Here is a 20,884-nt window from a genome sequence, read left to right on the forward strand (position 1 = left end):
TCCAAAGCAGAACTGTGAGCTTTAAATTCTGCTATGCCCTGAAGAGCTCAGATGTTCCTAAAAATGTAAAATGACCCTACAGTAAATATGGGCCTACCTGATAAAAGAAAAAATGTAAGAGATATTTATCTTCTGCTTTGGCAGCCTAGGTAAATAAAATGACATCACATATTTTCTTTCAGCCCTGTAGACCACCTTATATAGAGATAGAAGGCTTGAGCAGAATCATAAAATTTAGTAATAACTCCCTTTGAACTGAGCAGCATAATATTGGATTTTTATTTCACGTACTAATTATCTTTAACACAGATATTTATTTAACAGGTCTGCAGGTTTAGGCAAGTATAGCACATTTTTTAAATTTATATTTTATTGTTTAACAAAGAATACCTTCTGAAATGAATGAAAACTGAGCATGTTTTGTTTGTTTTTTTTTTTTACATTTCAGGAGACTTGACCCTTATAGCTTTCTCATTAAACATGTATTTCTTGTTAAAACTTTAAACAGATATGAAACTGGGAGATACAGTTCATTAGAAGCGCTCATGGCCTCCATCACAAGGCCCACAGTTTGGGGGCAAATGTGTTTTCACATGTTCAGCAAGAGCACTTACCTCTGTATGGTGTCTCTGTTGCTGGGGATTCTCCTATCCAAGAGGTCTCTTAAAGAAGCATAAAATATTAAACGCGAATATATTTTTAATTTTGTGGGTTTGATTCGATGTTGATGATGAGGCTGACAGTGTGATGAAAGAAAGATAATAGAGCATGCTCCCAGCCCATTCCCAGTCATCCATCCACCTCCTAAGGTGTATTTTCCTGAATTATTTTACTACCCTCTTCAGTAATTATTGTTCTCTAAACTGTCTGTTAAATGTAGATGTAATTGGTTTAGCTGTAGTGGCACAGAAAATTATCTTTATCGGTTGCTCAACTGGAAATGAGTATCTTTACATACTGTATCATTGAGCTACTAAAAATATAGACTGTGATTTTTATTTGACACATATCACATTTGTAACATGACAATTTAAATTAGCAGCATTTTCTGATGAAAGGTCTCAAAGTATTCTTAATTATACTGTTTATTCCATCGTTATTTAGTAGGCAAGTATACTATAGTATGAATAAAATCAAAGTTTTTCTGTATTAAAGTATGGACTGATGCAGCTTCTCTTTTTAAATAATGTGATCTGAATCATTATAGTGTTTTTCAATCTCTCCTGGTTCTTTACCAAATGACCTTCATAACCCAAAATGATAAAAAAAAGTATTAGAGCAAACATCAGGAAGGCATCAATAAAAAAGTGACTACAATTTATCACAAAATCTAAATTAAGGGAATTATTTTGATACTGGGATTTTGTTGGAGAAAATTATTATAAAACTGTAACTTCTCATAGCTCTAAATTATTAGGAAACAAATATTTAATTATTTTTTTAAATAAATGGACCTGACAAGTGGGTATGTAAAACCATATTAAATTCAGCGTTAGGTATATTATATTCTCCTCATTGTACTTTGTCATAGACGAATCATGTGAAATTTCCTGTAATAAAGTGCTTCATGAAACGAAGATTTCAAAAGGCCAAGTTATTAAATGCCTTCATTTTGTATTAAAAGTGCAGGAAATAAAAGTTATTTTTTCTCTGTACAAACGTATTCATTATTTGATTGGTATTATATAATAAAATGTATAAAAATATATAAAACCTTAATGATTAAGAGAACACTTTGCAGTTCTAGAAGTGAAAATATAATATTATTTCTGCTTTATTGAAAAGGAAATGTGCTACACAATTTATGATTGGAAACACTCACAAATGTGAGGGTTACAAAAACTTTATTGATTCATACTTAGTCATTTGTTCCAGGACGTTTCTATATTACATATGATTAGATGCATATTTAACATGCTGTGCTGTTTCCTTATCATCACATAGCAAAATCCCATTTCCATATTTGTTAAATTGGCTTAATTTTAAACTGACTTTGTCAATTTCTTCACCGCACTGTATAGATGAATCTTAGTTAATTTCAGACTTTGGCATGATAGGTTGTCAGGGTGAGATGAATAAACCCAAGTGGATTATACAGCTCAGTGAGGATCTTTAAGATCGACAACTTTATTCAAAAAAATGATCCAGTACCCTCCCAACTTAATTAGTTCTACTGTATGTGCCCAAGTGTTTGTTTTCTGTTCAGGTAAATTAGACTTACAAACTGCAATATAATGATCAGTTGTTCAGCTAATATCGTCATAACTTCTAGAGTAATGAAAACCTTGTTCAAAGCTTGTACACAAATCCCACAAAAACTCCATCAGCAATCCGGTCAACATGTCAATTCAAGCACATTATTTAGCTAACCTCTTTATCCAAAACAGCTTGCATTCACAATTACCACTGAACTGTAAACAAATTGCATAGTGCAAGACTTTTATAAGGCTGAAAGCTTACAATTCAACAATTTTTACAGAATAATATTAATCAATTTGAATAATGGAGGGATTAAAAGACAAAATGGCAGCACGGCACAGTTGAACTAGAATTACAAGTGCTTGGACTAAACGTGATCACAAAGGCTGTTAAATAAGCAAAAGAAAAACAGTCTATAAAACTACAATAAACTAAAAAGAAATATTGTCCATTTACATATTTTAACTCTGCATGATTGCCCTTGGACAACAGTAATATACATCCCTAAATCATCAATATACCTGCAAATGTTTAACAATCAAACCTTTCTTTTACACTGCTAGTCTGTTTTTAAAAGAGTTTGAGGGGGAAAATTTTTATGCAGGAACTTTTGGGGGGATTTTGTGCAGTAGTCTTAAAAACAAAAGCTTTTGGAGTTCAGGGCGAAGAAACTACTGCAGATGTTAAATTATGCTCTACTAATCTTTGCAGATTCCAACTAGCTTGACATTTTACTTTGACAATACACAGAAAGCATTGCCAAGGTGTTCCATATTCCTTGCATACAAATGATTATACTTTCAAAAGGACAGATAAATCCACGTACTATACCTTTACATTCACAAGAAGTATATAAATTAGTCCTTGTTCTAGTACAACCTTCCATTAGATTCCACTATAAAACAGGTAAATGAAAGAATTCTTGCAGTTTTAAAATGTTGCATGAATTACGACATGAATTACACGTGCAAATGCAAGATATTTAAATCTTCAGCACTTGAAATAATCAATGGAGCTTTTGTGTCAAGGCTTTAAACTTGGCGACTCCATTAGATTTTCTGTCAAAGGGGTTAATTTAATTTATCACTCTGAAAACTCATTAAAGTGCTGGGCTTCCTTACTGTGAGTATTCTACCACCATCGGAAAAGCTGACAGTCTCAGACCCACGGACACACAGAGGCAGGGCATGCAGAGAAGGTAAATTAACCTAGCAGCAGTCTTTCTGAACAGCTTGCACACAGCGCATTTTGTGGGAAAACACATTAGAAAAAATTGATTTTTTATGTTTTTCCATAAGAGACGAGCTTCTTCTATAAATAGCACTGAACTGCACCTTTTGTAAATCAAATCACATTTAAGTACAATTAAGTGACCAATCAGCAGAAGTGGCTTTCATTAAAAATGACTGGCAAATAGCTCTAGCACGCTTCCATAATAAATGCATTGTACTTTGATTCATAGAAAACCGCAGTCCTTCGTGTACAGGTGTAGTCACATTAAACATTCTTAAATTATTGAAATAGGGGGTGTATTCATATACTTGTTAAATTGGAATTCTGCAGACCTAAACCACCTTCTCATGCAAAACTATTTTCATTCTGTATTGACAAAGCAGCATTTTTTTCCTGAATCTTATTCTCACAACTTACAATCGCAAAGAAAAAAACATTGCTTGTCCTTCGTGAGCACAAAGATGCAAAATGCATGTAAACTGAGGAACTGTGCTCTACAGGACAAGATAACTGGATTCATACATAGCTGCTGATTTTTTACAGCTCTAATGAGTATGCTGCCTGCAAACCACAAGCACTTGTAGTTGTCTCACAGGCAAGAGGTAGTCCTGTGGGCTTTTAGCAGCTGCTGTTGGAGAAGATGATTGCAATTTGCAGTGGCACAAAGAGAGCATTAGAAAATACCATAGCTATTTCTACCAAAAATGTTAGATCTGAAAACCTACGCAATTCCACGACATATGGCCTAATCAACATAAAATGTTAATCATATTGAAATAGAAATGTTGAGATTTTCCATTTACCTGCACTCCAACTTCACCCCAAAAACACAAAAGTCTGCATTAAAAGTTTTGAATCTCCTATCTCATATTGCAGCATAAGTAACATTTTTTTCTAAGATTGTTTACAATTGTCACCACACTGCCTGTACTGATGTGATATTTTACTTAAATCAGGCGCTGGGATTACTGATGCTTTTCTGTTTGTAGAACAGTTCAATACGGATTTTACAAGGGTTTGGGGTATTGAAGCAATTTCTAAGAACAACACTGCCACCTAGGGGACAGTCTAACATTTCGCTGACATTGCAGCTTTCTTGGCTTGGAGGTGCTAGATTACCTGGAAGAAATGCTAAATTATTAATTCCCCCAGTTTTGTTTTCTGAATTTCATTAGAAAAATAAAAAAACCTTCACAAAAAATCTGTTTCAAACATAACTACACGAATAAGACACAGAAAAAATATACCCCCCCGCCTCATCTTACCTTAAAATCAGTGGTTGAAATTCCTTGGAAAATCTTACATTTTTCATTTAACAAAAGAAATCATTTTGAAAGGAACAAAGACAACATGGACAAACTATTGGAAACAGATTTTGGTTTAGTGGATTAGCTTTAACATTCAAATTCCTGTGAGCGATCTTTTTTTTTGGAAGGCAAAATAAAACTGGTTAGGACTCCAGATATGATAAAATATCACTAAAAGCAACAAAACATGTCTTATACCTTTTATACCTCTTTCAGACCCCAAAAAGCTCAAAATCATGCACCATGCATGCATGGTTTTATCTGTTTCTATCAAAATGTGCAGGGTAGTGTTCAATATACTGCTAAATATATAAATATACATATAGTATACGCTAACCTGATTTTCCCTGGAGGTCTCCCACCCTGGTACTGACCAGGCCTACATTTGCTTTGCTAGTGAGATCTGATAAATCAGTCTAACGATAGCAATTTTTCCGTCTTTCCAGATTAAGGGTTTTTACAGATTTATGCCCCCAAGAGATTTTAAATTCTCTTAATAAGGTAAGTGGTTCTGCAATGCAAACGTATGCAGAGGTACTACATGCATGAGTAATTAGTTCAAGGAAGGGTTATAATACCTAACGAGAAGTCTAAACCAAACAAAAGGGCCAGCTCTCCATTGAAAGAACTCCACGGTGTATCAATTAAAGTCACTCACATTTGAAATGTTTATAGACAAGTAAAATTTAAAAAAATATGCCAAGATGATTAGATGCATTTGAAAGAACATTGCTAATTAAATCGTTCCCCAAGACTTCATTGTATCTGTTTTCCAAAGATATTAGGAGAGAGTAAAGATTAGCCCCCTAAATAATAAAGTAAAGGAATAAAAACAGAAGGCTCTGACTTATTAAAAAACTTTACTGCAGTTGTGGACTCAAGAGGGTCATCATCAGAGGCCATGATGTCAATAAGGGTCACCACTCAAAGACAGGTCAGGTCTGGTGGCACAGCAGTGTTTATTCAAACTGCAAGAGAGAGTGGATTTCAGATCCTGCCTTGCACAAAGACTGACGACATACAGTATTCTTCCTGGAATTAGGTCTTTAAAAAACGAAGCAACTTCTCCAAGGAAAGCTATGATTATTTCTACATGAAAACAACAAAAACCCCTGGAAACAAAGTCAATGAGAAGTCATCCTGAAAGGATTTTAATCTGCAAATCTGAGCTCCTCAGGGCTCTTGGCCTTTGTTCTTCTGGGCTCCTGCTGGCCAAGTCGTACTGATGTGATACGGCTTTAGATCTTCAGCAGGGACAAAGTCTGGGGCATTGCTCATGAGGTCATGACCCCGGAATGATTTGGGGAAAGCAATGACGTCTCTAATGCTAGCGGCTCCTACTATGATTGATATCAGTCTGTCCAGACCTGGAAAAACAAAAGCCAAACAATGTAACACATGGAAACCTATGCACTGCTCTAAAAAATGTTTCTTGTATATTTGATTTTTTTTGTTTGGTTATTGCTCCATCCCAAAAAAATATAAAATGTATACATAATCCACATAATATTGGATATATTGTCCTCTGCTGTATATAAAACAACTAGCTGCACAATCGGTATGCTACTTTCAGAACGTTTGAGCTCCAGGGTTCCCACTCATTTTCACCAACAAAATTCCAAACCTTTTCCATGACTTTTCCAGAACGGCCTTTTCTGCATAATTTACATCTCGCACATCCTGGGTCTTCATCTTTTTGGAGCCATACCTTGTATTTTTCATCTGCTAACCTCTGAGGTCACTGAAAACACATTTACCCGGCATTTTGACATGATCGCTAGGCTAGCTCACTCTAAAATTCCAGCGACAGGGTCTGATGTGATACTATACTGAGTCATGTTAGCAATGGCAACGCCACAGCCTCTTTTTAAAAGTTTGCTAACTTACATGATACAGCCGTGATAATTTGAGGTCAATTAGAAAACAAATCCATGACTTTTCCAAGACGTAATGGATACTTCATCATTTTTCAAAACTTTTCCAGGTCTGGAAAAAGAAATGTCATTTTCCATAACCTTTACAGGATTTCTATGACCGTGGGAACCCTGGAGCTCAGAATAGGTGACTTTGGTTCACATCACTTGTTTTCTAACAGTCCATAGTGTGGGTCACTTCTCAATTAGATTTTTTAAAGAGCAGACACCCCAAGTAAACTAAATGAACTCAGCAAAGTGCTATCCGCACTCAAGGCTTCTATACAGCTTTTTTGATAGAGGTTTTATTTTCGTGTACTTTCGGTGTCAGATGGATGGCTACCCTCCTGTTTTAATTGAAAGAGGAACAAAACACAACAGAAGCCAAGGTGACGGTCTGCATTAAAAACACATACCGAGTGCTATTCCACCATGAGGAGGAGCCCCTGACTCCAGGGCTTCAATGAGATGTGAAAGCAAACCTTTGTCCTCCTGGAATGCAAAAACCGTTTGTTCAGAAGACAAAACCCTCTATATTTTTTATTTGAATCCATGAACAATACAGACCCCCTGAAGCGCACTTTGGCTTTTCATCTCCTCTTACCTTTAATGTCTCCTCAAGGACGTACTGCTGCAGTTTGGCGTTGTGAATCCGGATTGATCCCCCTCCAATTTCACAACCGTTCAGGACTAAGTCGTAATGCTGGCCACGTACCTTTCAATAAATAAATTTTAAAAAAAAAGACTAACAACAATGAAAGAACCAGAAGTGTCTCACACATTCACCCATTCGTGATTGAGAATTACCACGAAAGAGGAAACAGGACAATCTATCCAGATGAGCAGGGCAGCTCACGATAACACTCGAGTGAACGGAGATTCGGGTTCTCGGTCGATTCACAGACATGCAGGGCCGGATCTGGAAAAGCGTCTCCTGACCTTGTGCGGTTGAGAGTAGAGGAGGTCAGCGTCCAGCGGATGAGGTGCTGTGAAAGGGTGATGGGCAGACTCAAGCTGACCTGGCTCATCTTCTTTGGGTAGGAAAAGAGGGAAGTCCACTACCCACAGGAAGTGGAAGGCTGATGGGTCACGTATTCCCACCCCACGAGCCTCCAAGAGCTCAGCACAATGGAGTCTCAGCTTTCCTAAGGCTGGGCACTACAGGGATAAGAGCACAGTGGAGAAATGACAAGTGCTCACAGCCCACAAAATTAACATTACTACTAAGCAACATCAGGGAAACGAGCTGATATTTAGCACAGATAGACTTTGCGGCAGTGCAGATGTGTTGGCCGCTGAACAAGTTACAAAGGCATTTTTTACAATGTTGTCAGAAACAGAATAAAACAGCAGCACCCTGCTGCAAAGATCACATACAGTGCCCTCCAGATGCATTCAAAACCCTGATGAAACAGGGAAAAAAAACATCAAATTTAGAGATCGGATAGTGTGTCTTGCTTACAAAAATGTCTATTAGTATTCGTCAATTGAATATCACATTTATTAACAAATGTCTGCCTTTAAATAAAAAACTAAAAACAATCCTTATGTTATTATAACATTTGGAAATGCAATGAAAGTCTCTGGAACTATGGAGAGGCCTCCAAAGGCTACCCGTTTCCCTGGGGTATCAAAGGAAAGTAACACAGGCATCACGCATCACGCATCACGCATCACGCATCACGCATCACGCATCACGCATCACGCATCACCCATCACCCATCATCATGTTCATCACAACCCTCCATATTTGGAAATGCAGTTATATCATTTTATGATAGCTGGTTTCCCACTGAACTAAACAGCCATTTGCATTTGACAACAAGTGAGCAACAGTGTAAGAGATATAAGATCTATTATTATTAACATTTTTTGTTTCTCTTTAGTGCTACTATAAAGGGTATTTTGTCAAAGTGAACCAGTGAAATCTAAATTTGTTTTTCACTTAGGAGGAATTGAGTGAAAAATACTCAGATGTCTGTGCTCGAAATCAACTTTAGTTGAATAAATCACAGCACCTTATTTTTTGTAAATGCTAGAATATGACTGGCAAATTCAAAACACTGCTCTACTCAAGGTCCTTAATACATCCATCCATTTTCTAACAACTTCCAATTCAGGGTGGCAGGAGAACCGGAACCTATCCTGGCCAGCAATGGGCACAAGGCAGGATACACTCTGGATGGGACGTCAGTCCATCACAGGGTAGACAGACACAATGATTGACACACACACACTCCAGGGCCAATTTTCACAGAAGCCAATTAACCAAGCAGGAAGCTTTTAGACTGTGGGAGGAAACCGCAGCACGCAGAAGTATTCCCTTTGAACATGGGAAGAACATGGAAACATACAAACTCCACACAGACAGCACCCCAGGTCTTGAATTGAACCCAGGGCTCCAGCAGCGCAAGGCAGCAATGCCAACCACCCATGGTCCCCCAATAATGAGAGAAAAAGCTCATAGTATTGTGCCTCTCTAACAGTTAGTTCAGGCTAAGTCACCCAAAATGGGCTAAGGGACAGACATGCATCTTACCACATCCTGAGGTTGTCCAGCACTGAGCAACACCAGGTCTCCAGCCCTGGCGTGGGTCATCTGACACACCTGCTGCTTCTCTGACTCAGTCAGGAGCTTGCTGAGAGGGGACTTCCAAATGCCATCCGATTTCACCACCACAGCACTCACTTCCTGGAAATAAATTCCAAATGCCAGCTTCTCAGTGGTCACTGTAAAGAGTTTATGAGCCAACTTGTGTGTGGCTTATTCATCATTTTCCGTTTAAACGATTTTCAGTGACCCAGAGATACAAACTTCTAAGTATGAACATCTAAGTCCAAAATAAAGAGCTTGATTCTACATTTTTTGGAGGAAAAAAGGATTTTTCACAAAAAATACACCCTCTTCTTTGTACTTTTATGATGGGAAGGAAGCAATTTTTCTTTGGATGAACACATACCTGGTTGAACTGTGTCTTGGCAAGTTCTCTCAGTACCTCCAGATCCTTGTTCTTGAAATGAGTCTGGATGTTGATTGAATGACATCAATAATTACTATAATGTCTGATTTAAAACATATTTTAAAATATATATATATATATTTGTTTGTGATTAAGAGAAATATAATGAGTTTTCAAAGGCATAAAAGAAAGTTAAAAATACACATCAGGTGTTTGTCCCCTGGAAAACTAATCTTTTTTTTATGTTAATCCCTTTTAATGTTAAAACAAAGTTTTTGAGACATTACAACAATGTGCATATGGTATATGTCCAAAAGTAGGAGAGTACTTTTAAAATATCTACATTGGTAACTACAGACATAAACAAACGTCAGAACTAGCTCTTTGTACATTTTTTCAAAGTAAAGGGTGAATATTTCACTGTTACTTACTGCTCCATTTGGCACACAGAATGCATGAACACAGCCCTGTGGTTTATTAAGGGCATCTTGCAGGAATCCAATAGCTGTATGCTTGAATGCTTCACTGATATCGACAAGCTTTAGGTAGAAAACAAAGTGCTTGTTTCCAGTTATTGGCCTTATGACTTTTGTTCGACAAAATAAAAAAAACGGAAATGTGTATTATGGTTCTTTAGCAAATAATAGTTACATCACCCAATAAGAAGCTACAGTAAATAAGTGAATTCAAACTAATGCTCTCAAGCTGACCTTTTCATTTCAGCTTCTGCAATAATCACAACCATAAATATTCTAGACAAAAACTACAAGAAGCTAAGATATAAGAGAATACTTAGCGAAAAACATGGAGCTAAATGGTTTTAGAGAGATGTTTTTGTTCTGCTTGCAATGGATAAATGTTCCCATTATAATGTCTTTACCATTGTAAATATGAGAATATTTGCCACTTTGATCAGCAGGTGAGCTCAAAATCTGGAAGAAAAAATCCAACAAGGGATTTTTCATTTACCTTCATCTCAAATCGAGTGTCTGGTTTATCTGTGCCATAGTATTTCATGGCTTCAGCATAAGTCATGCAGGGGAAAGGAACATGAATTTGCCCCTTGTCCTCTGGCCAGGAGTGTTGAATCAGCCCTTCAATCAGTGTACGAATACCATCCTGGTCCACAAAAGACATTTCAATATCCACCTGAAATAACAAAACTAATCAGAAACTGAGGGACAGCAGATACAGGAAGAAAAAGATATGAAACATTAGTGATGGTTGTTAATTATTATATATGCTACTGTAATGACATGCACATTCCTTATAACCCATTTAAAGATGTAGATGCTTTTATAATGCAACTCTACAGTTCAGTCTCTGAACTGTAATCAAAAGGCTTAGCAGGATAGATTGCAGTAAAACCAGGTACACATCTTGATGGCACAGAAAAATACTTATTTTGGGGAAGAGCATTTCATGCTGGTTTTAAAAAGTACATTACCTGTGTGAATTCAGGCTGTCTGTCTGGCTTGGAGCCCTCATCTCTGTAACAACGAGCCACTTGAAAGTACCTTTAACAATGATTTGCACATGAGTACTTGACACACAAAACCAATGAGAAGATATAGTGGTAAAAAATCATTCGTCTATTTTCCAGGCCTACCTGTCAATACCACCCACCATAAGCAGCTGCTTAAACTGCTGTGGACTCTGGGGAAGAGAATAAAATCTTCCAGGTTCCCGTGAGGGAACTATGAACTCCTTTGCACCCTGAAAAACAATATGACTGCAGTTTATCATCTGTTCAACACAACGGCACAGTTCTTATACAACAATGCTTTTTCATTCTTTTGCATAAATATAAATGTCAAAACTCTCAAGCCTGTTTACATTGCTTTGCATGCTAAAATCAGGTTATATACAGCAAAGCAAAAATACTAAGAACACACCTAAAACGTGCATGTGAATGGTGTTTTTTCTTACAAAACATAATCCAAAACAAGGCACTAAGGCAGAATGTATCATTATTTAACAATCAAACTTACAAAACACATAGCTTAAGAATCATCTCTCCTAATTGTTTCAATTTGCAACTGTGAAGCAAGAGTTACAACGTACCCCTGGAGTCCTTTTAAACAGAGTGGGTGTTTCCACATCCACAAATCCTACCACAAAAAAATACAAATGAAGAATTACCAGTGATAAAAGCAGAATCAAACCAAAACATCACATAGAAATGGTAGCAGAAAAACAATCACTGATTAAAAATTGAATTATTATTATTATTATTATTATTATTATTATTATGGCTAGTTACCATGCAAATTGCAGAGATATTCCCTCATTTTCATCACCATTTGAGATCTCAGTCTCAGGTTGTACTGCATTTGAACGCTACGCAGATCAAGATAACGATACTGCATGCGAAGTGATTCTGACTTCTGCAAACGAAAAGCAAACATTTTTCAAAATTAAAACACGTTTCACTCATTAGCGACAGTAGAAGACACGTAAAAGCAGTTTCAAATGTAGTTTTTTCATTTAGGCACGATGACATTTGAATTTGTTTTTTGAGAAGTTGATACAATTAGTAAATATCCATATCAGAGGTGCCCAACTCTGCTCTTCAAAGACCCTTGTTCAGAAGGTTTGAGAGGGTTCTTTAAATCTCCAGTTTTGCTAGAGCGAGGAATGGCTTTGACTTGTCCAATTAAGCAAATAATGAGATCAATCAGGTAATTAAGGGCTCAAATGGAAAGCAAACCAGAACCTTTCTAGCCCTCTAGGACTGGAATTGTGCACCTCTAATTAAAATTAACATAATTCTTCATCAAACTAAATAAACTGGCTTTAGTATTTCTCTATGTGTTGACAAAGACTTCACAAATTAGATTACCAAATATCTACAGAAATGACAAAATAGAACAAAAAGGGGGAAAACACACACACGCACACACTTGTCTTTCCATTCACATAGTAACAACTAAAAACTACAGCAAATGCAAATATTGCAGGCTTCATTTAACTATTAGTTACTACTTTTGTTTTATCAAATACTGTTCATTGAGCTTTACATTATTATCAGTCATAGTTTTCAAAAAGAGTTAGTGAATTCTTCACATACTGTAGGCAAGTTGGCCACTCTATAGGCATCTACTGAGTTGCAAGACACAAGCATGGGCTTGCTATGTATAAACTCATTTCATTTGGTATTTGCCAAAGTAAATCGGTGGATTAAATTGCTTCACATGCAAGGTGCCAAGGACAGTGGGAGTGAAAGTATTACATTCGCTAGCCTAAAGCTCCAAGCATCTCCCACAGAGAAGAACCGTACTCACCTTCACAAAGTCTTTAATTTCAAAGGGGAGTCTGCGGCAGGCATTCAGGACTTCAACACTTCTGACACAGACTTCTATGTCCCCTGTTGGCATTTCCTGGCAATCACAGAACAGTTCATTTGCAAAACCCCGTGCATGCTTCAATTTCACTGTACTTCAGGCTATATAACACTGAAGAACGGAGCAGTCGAAAAACTTGAGAGAACGCAAAACGATGTGATATTAAATGGTATTAAAACTTGCCAAAAGCGAGACTTTACATTCTGTACACTGCTGTTTCAGGAAGCAGGAAGGGCTCTGTACGTGCACTGACCTTGTTCTCCTGTCCCGCTGGGCGCTGTCTAACCTCACCTGTGACTCTGACGACAGACTCCAAGGGCAGGTCACAGAGTACCTCCTTCAGCTGGGCACCTGACTGAGGTTAAACGTAAATAAAACAAAGATCAGCAGGGCTGTAGTAATGGCTGGGAATGAACCCTTGGGGAAATTGAGACTGACTCGCTTGGCACTACTGGTAAAGCTCACTTAGGCACGGGCAGGTCTAAGTACTGTGCCTATCCAGGTTAGCGTTTTTATACCTAAATTCGGCATCTGTCACTTGTTAAGCCTAACACTGGCAAATCATATCGAGAGGGAAACACTGAAAATGTCATGCAACTCCACCTCGTCCTGTGGGATAAAAAGCTGCGTCAGGCCATGGAAATCGCGCAGGATCACAAAAAGGTCCTGTCTGAAGAAAGAAGAACAAGAGTTTGTGCATGAAATCGATTCACGTGAGGAATTCATAACCAAACAGGTTTTAAACTACCGTGCTTGGCTGGACAACTGTAACTTTAAAAAAAACCAAAACGCTCGTGCTTGACAAAGAGCGTCAATAACATTATACAAGTCCAATACCGCCCCACTCTTGTGTATTACTGGTCTTATTCGTTAAGACCGATATACTCTTATCATTGAAGCACGGGGTTAACTGTGTAGCTACCTCTGATACTGGATCCATCCGCAAAGAGTGACCTGTTCGCCCGCATGTGAAGCTTGCAGCTCTCCGCATGTGTGCGACCGGGAGGAAAAACTGTTGTGACCTGTCAAAATGCAATGAAGCCACAGATGACAACTGTTAAACTACCTGCAAATCAAACAGGCTGAGGCCAATGGTGTTTAAGGTTTCATTGCAGGGTCAGCATTACAACTACATACAACTGCACATTCAGATTTTTTCCAAGCATTACGTGCACCATTAAATGTCACCTTATTAATTTTCTAAACACACTCCACCCAATCCCAATAAAACCCAATGTTTTATTATAAATATGAGACTACAATACAATGTTCAAGGATAAAACAATAGCTGCCTGCTACACATACTTTTACACTGGATAATTGCATGCTTACTCATTTGTATGCCACTGACAAAAACTATTACTAAACTGCTGAGCTTATCTTTCACACTGTAATTAGTTAGTGATAGTTCTTGCATAGCTGATGGCCTCATTACGGCAAGATATTTACTTAACAAGGAGCAATTGCTTTGTAATAGATGCTTTACGCTCTTATGCCAAAGAAAGAATGTTACTAGGGTGTCATTTTTTTATATGAGGCTAATCAATGTCTCGCATCGACGGAATATTCTTATAAATCGTACTGAAGAAGTATGCATTAAACATAAAAAAACGTTTCTATATTAATTATAAATAAAGCTGCCAAATGTCCCAGCCAGCACACGCGAGGTATTGATTCCATGAAATCATGCTTTGTAATGTGTGACGTTTTATACAGTCTAGGCATTTGCACTTCAGGATGTCTCGAATTAGTTATTGAGTTGAAAGTTACCTGTCATACTTCTCTGAGAACAATGCCTGTAGGAAGTTGCTGTGCTGTTAGTTGTGAAAGATACAGGAACTGCGATTCCTGGAGATTTTCGACAATTAAGTGCTAACCTCGCAGAATGGTGCCATTTAATCCCCTTCATCAGAATCCTCCGTATCAAAATTCCAGTTTTGTAAGACATTGTTGAAGACAAACCGGCTTCTTAATGTTCCATTTGATTTTATGTTATATATAAATCGGGGGTAAACAGATGTGGAACTATATACTTGTTAATCGATGCTAACGATTAATTTACTAATTTGTATAAATGAGTATGGGAAATGGGAAAGATACTCAAAATGTGTATTTGTTGCCCAATATCTGAAACACACGCAACAAAATAATTAACAGCTATGTTGCTGGCAGTGATTATATTACATTTAAGACTGAAATTATTCTTGTCACGAAATAAATAGAAAAGGTTATAAAAAAAACTGGTTAAAACAGTAAACAAATCAAAATTTCTAAATCAATATCCACACGCGCAATATACCAGTGTCCTTACATTACAAAACGTTGATTCAGGCGTGCCCTTGCAATGCAAGATGACCTTTTACCTTTCCCGGATCCAGACTTGATTCATCATGCATAGATTGCATCGATGAGCCGTCATATTAGTAGATATCCCACAATACGTCAAGGGGGCTGTGGGATTTGGGAGGTTCCGGTGTATTATACTCAAATCCCAGGCATATAAAATGTATCTTAAAATGTCCTTATACCTATATTTATGCTACGACACGCTTTCTTTGGGTCGGAGGAGTCTTGCGTGTGGTTTTCACAGATACAACACAACAGCACACAATTGATATCAGAGTGTACGCGTTTTTAGATTTTGTAATACCGTTTTCAGTTAAGTATTGAGGAAACTGAGAGGATAATTTAAAATATCGGACCAGCATCACCAACAATAAATAACTTTATATGGATTTCATTTATGTTAATAACCTATGATATTTCAATCTATCGTAAATTCAAAAGAAGTGGTCATGTTGTGCCGCAGTCTTTTTTCCTGCTATCATTAAAATAAACAGCCAGTTGATCGAATGTAAATGATTTGTAAACTCTACCAATAAGGCTTCTCACCATTTTTAGCAATCTTGATTGAACAATCATCTCCGCTCAAGTCTTCCGCTCTCGACTGGCTAGGTCTGCTGCCTCCTGTTGCATGATGGAAAGCGCGATGTTCAAATCGAGCAGTTGAAAACAAAGCTCTGTTGGAGAGTGAAGGGAACTTTTACCTTTAGTAATTTAACATTTGTAACGTATAGATTTTTTTTTTCATTTCACATAGGCTCTAGTTTCGGGACTTTTATGTTCATAGATTTTGATTTGTTTTTATAAGTACGTGCTAGTGTGGTGTTTTGTTGTTTTTGGACGGACTATGGACGGACAGGGAAGGTACGTACTATGCTTTTGTACATATTGGAGAACCATGACGGTATAATATTAACTGCACTATGTGTACCAAGCTCATTTTGCTTAATGAATATGTTTCAGACTGTTGGCAGCATTCAGCGATGTACCCCTGACATCAGTTGTTATAACGACATTGGCAAAAACGGGGAATTTTCCCTGAGGTTGTAACTGATACAGATACTCTGGGACCATATAGATTTTACTAACTGTAACACGAAATGATTACGATGAATTGGATTCTCCCATTTTTGCAGGCTTGTACATCTGCGCCAGCGTATGCTATCTCCACAGTTGTCAAGTGTGTAGCACTATATATAAGAAAGAACATCAAGACACACATTTGTCCTAGATAGATTTATAAGGCACAGAAAGCATTCAAAAGGAATAGTGTTACAAGTATGCAAGTACAGAACAATTCAAAGACAGTCCAAGATGAAATGAAGGTGTGTTATAGAGAGGACAGGATACAGAACGACAGTTACCCAGTGGAATAAAACCTTTGCAAAGGGGAGACTAGGTTTAAGTGGGGCTCATTATAAAATACTGAAAGTATTTGCTTTCATTTAAATCGGCATTCTAGTTTCCAATAAAGGCTGTTTCTCAAAATTAGGACATAGAACTAATACAACAAAAGTATGATGTGTAAAACTGAGGAGGTAATCAATCTGCAGTAATCAGAGATGTAATAAAAATATAAAAAGGTTCCCACTGGTATTCTTAGAAATGTTAAAACTTGTCATAACCATATCACAATGTTCCTCAGACTGTTGCATTGCAATTCTTGACAATATAATTAAATTACACTGCATTCAATTGTAGTTTTACTGTGTGTGCTTCTTAAGGATAAGTGTATAGTAGATATGATGTTTTGAATAAAAAGTAGAAACAGATTTAAATAATCACACTGCTATCAGGGAGGCACTATCTTAAGGAGGCATCAATGGACATTTTCTAACTGTTGTTTTAATATTGAATAATGATTTTTGTCTTTGTTTTTGAAAATACTAAAGTGACGTGTGTGCATTTTATAGTAATTATTTGAATTCCCTATATTCCCAAAGAGGCCTTACTTTGTTCAAAACACTATCAGCTGCCTTTAGTGACCAAATTGTCAAGTTACAAGTTTTACAGACAATTCTCTGCAAATAGAATGTGTAAATTTCAATTACATGGAAATTAGACCAAATGTTTGTCTTTGTGTTCTAGTTGTATCCAGACTCCTGGAGACCCTACTTTTTCATCTAAAGGAGCCCTAAGCGAAGTTACAAAGTGCAGAAGTGCTGTTCGTTTTCGACGAAGTCATGGGACTGGCCTGACTATGCGGGGATACACACCACACCACAAGGTGGCGTCCATGAAAATCTCAAAGAATGCACAAGTTCTGAAACGTGACCTTAGAGTAAGTACTTGTCAAGAAACATGTGATTATGAGTCTCTACTATTTTATTGTGCAGTGAATGCCATGTCGTATATCCACTTTACTACATATGAGTGAAGAAAGAATAACAACCTCTAAAGCCTAAGATGAATGCATGCTGTACTCAGCATCAAAATAAAATTATCTCTGTGCATGTTATGTTTTTAGGAAAGTAAGGTATATGGATTAAATGATTTTGGCATTATTTTGCTTAATTGTTTACTCATGACTGACTGTGATGCATAAACACTAAATCACAAAAGGCACAGAGACCAGGAGGAATGAGACAAACTGAAACTGCATGCGTAACCTGGCGTTAAGCATATATCGCAGATGTACCGCTTGGTTGACTTCCAACAGTGGCCATATGTGCTACTAGCCCATGGTTGTCACATGTCTTTTTAACGTCAGCCCTTTTAATGAAAAATGTTATGTGGTATCAAATGTACCTGTATCATGTCTGTTCACTTTAAATGTTAGTGTACTTGTTACAAAAATAATTTCTTGATATCTGTGTAAATTTGCTCTGGTTATGCCTTGTAAGTGAGAAGTTGCTTTTGATGGCTGTGTCCATTATCCTTTTGCAACAGATGAAACAAGATGTTACTTCAGCTGGAGAACTAAAAAACATTGTTTGTTTTAGGAGAAGGTGGACCCTGAACAAATTTCTCTCCTGATGAAAAAGGAATGGAAGCTCTTTTATGTCACTCCACTCTACAAATTCAAACACACACAACTGAAGACCTACTCCAAGCAGCTATCTGCTTTCATAGCATCAGAAAAACAGAAGGGCAGAGCAGTGGAAGTGGGACCAGAGACTGGCTTCAAGGTGGTGTTCTCCATAATCTTTGGCCTGACTGAGACGGAAGAGGACACAGAGTTAGTCTTCATTCAGGTAAAGTGTATCGGAAACACAACCATTTAGGAAACGAGAAAAAAAGTTCATATGTATTAAAAAAACACACAAAAATGCAGTGTTAGAGAGTCCTGTGTGCAGGGCTATATACTGTATGCTAACCTGCTGTAAGAACAATAACACTACAATTATAAAACAGTGTTCTAATTACTTATAATTAATGCAGGTCCATTTGGAAAATTGATCGCAAAAGCCAGCTATATTTACAGAGGGTAGTTACTGTAATAATTCTTTGCATTTATAGAGTATGTCTCAAACCAAACGATCTTGGCGTGTTTTACATATTGGATGACACCAACCTGTAATACACATCCATCACTGAAATGCATGTTCTGGCAGACACGCCTGGTTAGTTGCTTCACCAATCAGATTAAGAAAGAATTTTAGATTCCCAGATCCTTAACTGTGCAAAACCAGAGTAGGCTTTAGCCATAAAATCAGGATTAGCATCCAAACTCCTACTGCTCCGTGTTCCTTATTACCATACAGGGGCATTGGTTTGGGAATTCTAGTGCAAAGGAAATTCCACCTAATTGTCCAACACATTTCTGTCAGTAAAGTATTCAGACTAAGCTGTGTCAAACAGCATTAGGCAGCCGTTTTGTAGGAGTTGTTTCTGCTACAAAAGGCATTCAGTTGTGGATGTGGGCAAGATGTGATCATCATTCTTCGTTACATGGTTTATGAATTGTGCCTACAGGAGCTAATAAAACAGTCACAGCAAGAGATGAAGTGTCCTACAATCTACACGACTATTCCAAGCCACAGACGATTTATCACTTTCATGTTGTGTCTGAACACATCCCATCAGCTGCTCTTTCACTTCTACAATTTCAGATTCATTCGAAGCCTTCGTTTGCGGCAGAGGGTGCGAGCGACGTAGTCATCTGGAGTGGCTGGCTGGCTTGTATTAACGGCAACACGGAATACCTGAGGGCTATTCCAGCGGACTTTGTTTGCTTGCCCCTGTTCTGTGCTAGCGGATCAGGGAGCCTGACCTCCTTGGTCAAAAGCTGGTTTGAGACCACGTTTGACTGTAACTTTGGCCAGCTGCGTATCAGCCCCAGTAACCTGCACCGCTTGGCTACCATGTGGACCGGTTGCCATCCCACAGTGAACATCCGGTACCTGAAGCTGTCCTGGACTCTGCCCACTTGTCCACCCTTAGACATTTCCTACACTGTCAATCCAGGAGACGTAAGCGACCTGTGGAGCAGAATTTGCCAAGGAAAGGACCAAGTGAGTTCCGAGGTAGCGAAACAGTTCTTTCAGTGCCTCGAATCGCATTTCTTCCGGCACTTCAGGATCCATCTTTCTGCCGGGGAGTTAACGAAGGTTTCCACAGCTTTGGGATCTGCTTACCGTGATGGTAAAATCCAGGTATTATCTTTATTCTTATAAATTTAGTGTAGGAAATAAGACCCTGTGATCATTTTAGCAAACATGTTTGTTGGGGGTATATATTAATGTAATTCAGGTAGGACCCACAACAAAGGGTAGATTTTGACATTTGAAAGTTCACAACAAATGCAAAAGGTTTGAACCTTCATCTTAGTTTGCAGAAATTACGAAGGCTTAATAGTAGCGATTATTTCAAAGCAAATTTATCACTGCTTATTATTTGAAACAGACCCAGTATTTTTTATCACCATGATGGACACTGCCCCTGAAGCCTGGGTGTGCATTTGTTTTTGGCAAATCTTTCTTTTAAATAAGTAAATGAGCATTATAGAAAATGAAAAGTGGTATTTTCTGTGCGTGACACTTGTTTTCTACATACTGCACGTTCTCAATTAATGAGAGAAATCCGACAGTGTTTCCTTTTCACTGTTCCAAGCCATTGAAAGGCTACGTGTCAGTAATTAGTCTTTTCTTAATTAATTTTCATATTTTCTAATATATGGAATTAGTATCTGCATTATAAGAAGCCGTATTTGAAAACAAATGTTATATTAAAATGTAATAACTGTATTTATTTAACCCTTTTGTTTTACAGTTTATGAACAGTGACTACATGATCGACGTCCTGATGTTGCTGACAGAGAGCGCTCTCTTAATGATGCCTGTTTAAGTGTACAAAAAAACAAGGACTTTTAAAAGTTTTTAATATAGATGTTTTTAAATAACAAATTATACCTTTTCATTTTAAGCTGAAAGGTCAGTAAATGTGGTTTGAAATGTAAATCCATGCACTACATTCTGCATTTCTAGACCATGTTGTTATGCAATTTATATGTTTTTCTTTTTGTCTTGTAAGCAGACTAAGAATAAAACTAAGTAATGCTTTTATCTGATGGACTACAAAGGGTCTTCTCCTATAGTATGTCATAGTTCTCGGACTCAATCTATGAGGAGTCTTTATTGAACCAC

The 20,884-nt window shown here is 37.5% G+C and overlaps 2 protein-coding genes across 6 annotated transcripts; one reads left to right on the forward strand and one right to left on the reverse strand.

The window, feature by feature from the left end:
- Nucleotides 1-5,586: 5,586 nt before the first annotated feature.
- Nucleotides 5,587-15,960, reverse strand: dars2 (aspartyl-tRNA synthetase 2, mitochondrial). Of its 5 annotated transcripts, XM_088598159.1 has the most exons (17): nucleotides 14,727-15,288; nucleotides 13,879-13,978; nucleotides 13,560-13,626; nucleotides 13,210-13,311; nucleotides 12,897-12,992; nucleotides 11,876-11,999; nucleotides 11,677-11,723; nucleotides 11,222-11,328; nucleotides 11,060-11,129; nucleotides 10,582-10,761; nucleotides 10,044-10,151; nucleotides 9,613-9,675; nucleotides 9,192-9,344; nucleotides 7,592-7,810; nucleotides 7,257-7,367; nucleotides 7,069-7,144; nucleotides 5,587-6,106 (listed from the first exon to the last, which is right to left on the reverse strand). In XM_088598159.1, exons 1-17 carry the CDS (start codon nucleotides 14,902-14,904, stop codon nucleotides 5,913-5,915), a joined length of 1,995 nt encoding a protein of 664 aa, XP_088454285.1. In that variant the 5' UTR covers nucleotides 14,905-15,288; the 3' UTR covers nucleotides 5,587-5,912. The 5 variants fall into 5 exon arrangements, with proteins under 5 accessions (XP_088454285.1, XP_088454289.1, XP_088454287.1 ...); XM_088598163.1 differs by lacking the exons at nucleotides 13,560-13,626; nucleotides 14,727-15,288 and adding an exon at nucleotides 15,849-15,960; XM_088598161.1 differs by having other exon boundaries at nucleotides 13,560-13,978; nucleotides 15,268-15,333.
- Nucleotides 15,471-20,803, forward strand: cenpl (centromere protein L). Its single transcript, XM_088598172.1, has 5 exons — nucleotides 15,471-16,163; nucleotides 17,388-17,580; nucleotides 18,242-18,493; nucleotides 19,352-19,894; nucleotides 20,511-20,803. Exons 1-5 carry the CDS (start codon nucleotides 16,147-16,149, stop codon nucleotides 20,583-20,585), a joined length of 1,080 nt encoding a protein of 359 aa, XP_088454298.1. The 5' UTR covers nucleotides 15,471-16,146; the 3' UTR covers nucleotides 20,586-20,803.
- The last annotated feature ends 81 nt before the right edge of the window (nucleotides 20,804-20,884 follow it).

The sequence above is a fragment of the Lepisosteus platostomus genome, chromosome 11 (genome assembly GCF_059453375.1).
Source record: "Lepisosteus platostomus isolate fLepPlt1 chromosome 11, fLepPlt1.hap1, whole genome shotgun sequence".
NCBI lineage: Eukaryota > Metazoa > Chordata > Actinopteri > Semionotiformes > Lepisosteidae > Lepisosteus > Lepisosteus platostomus.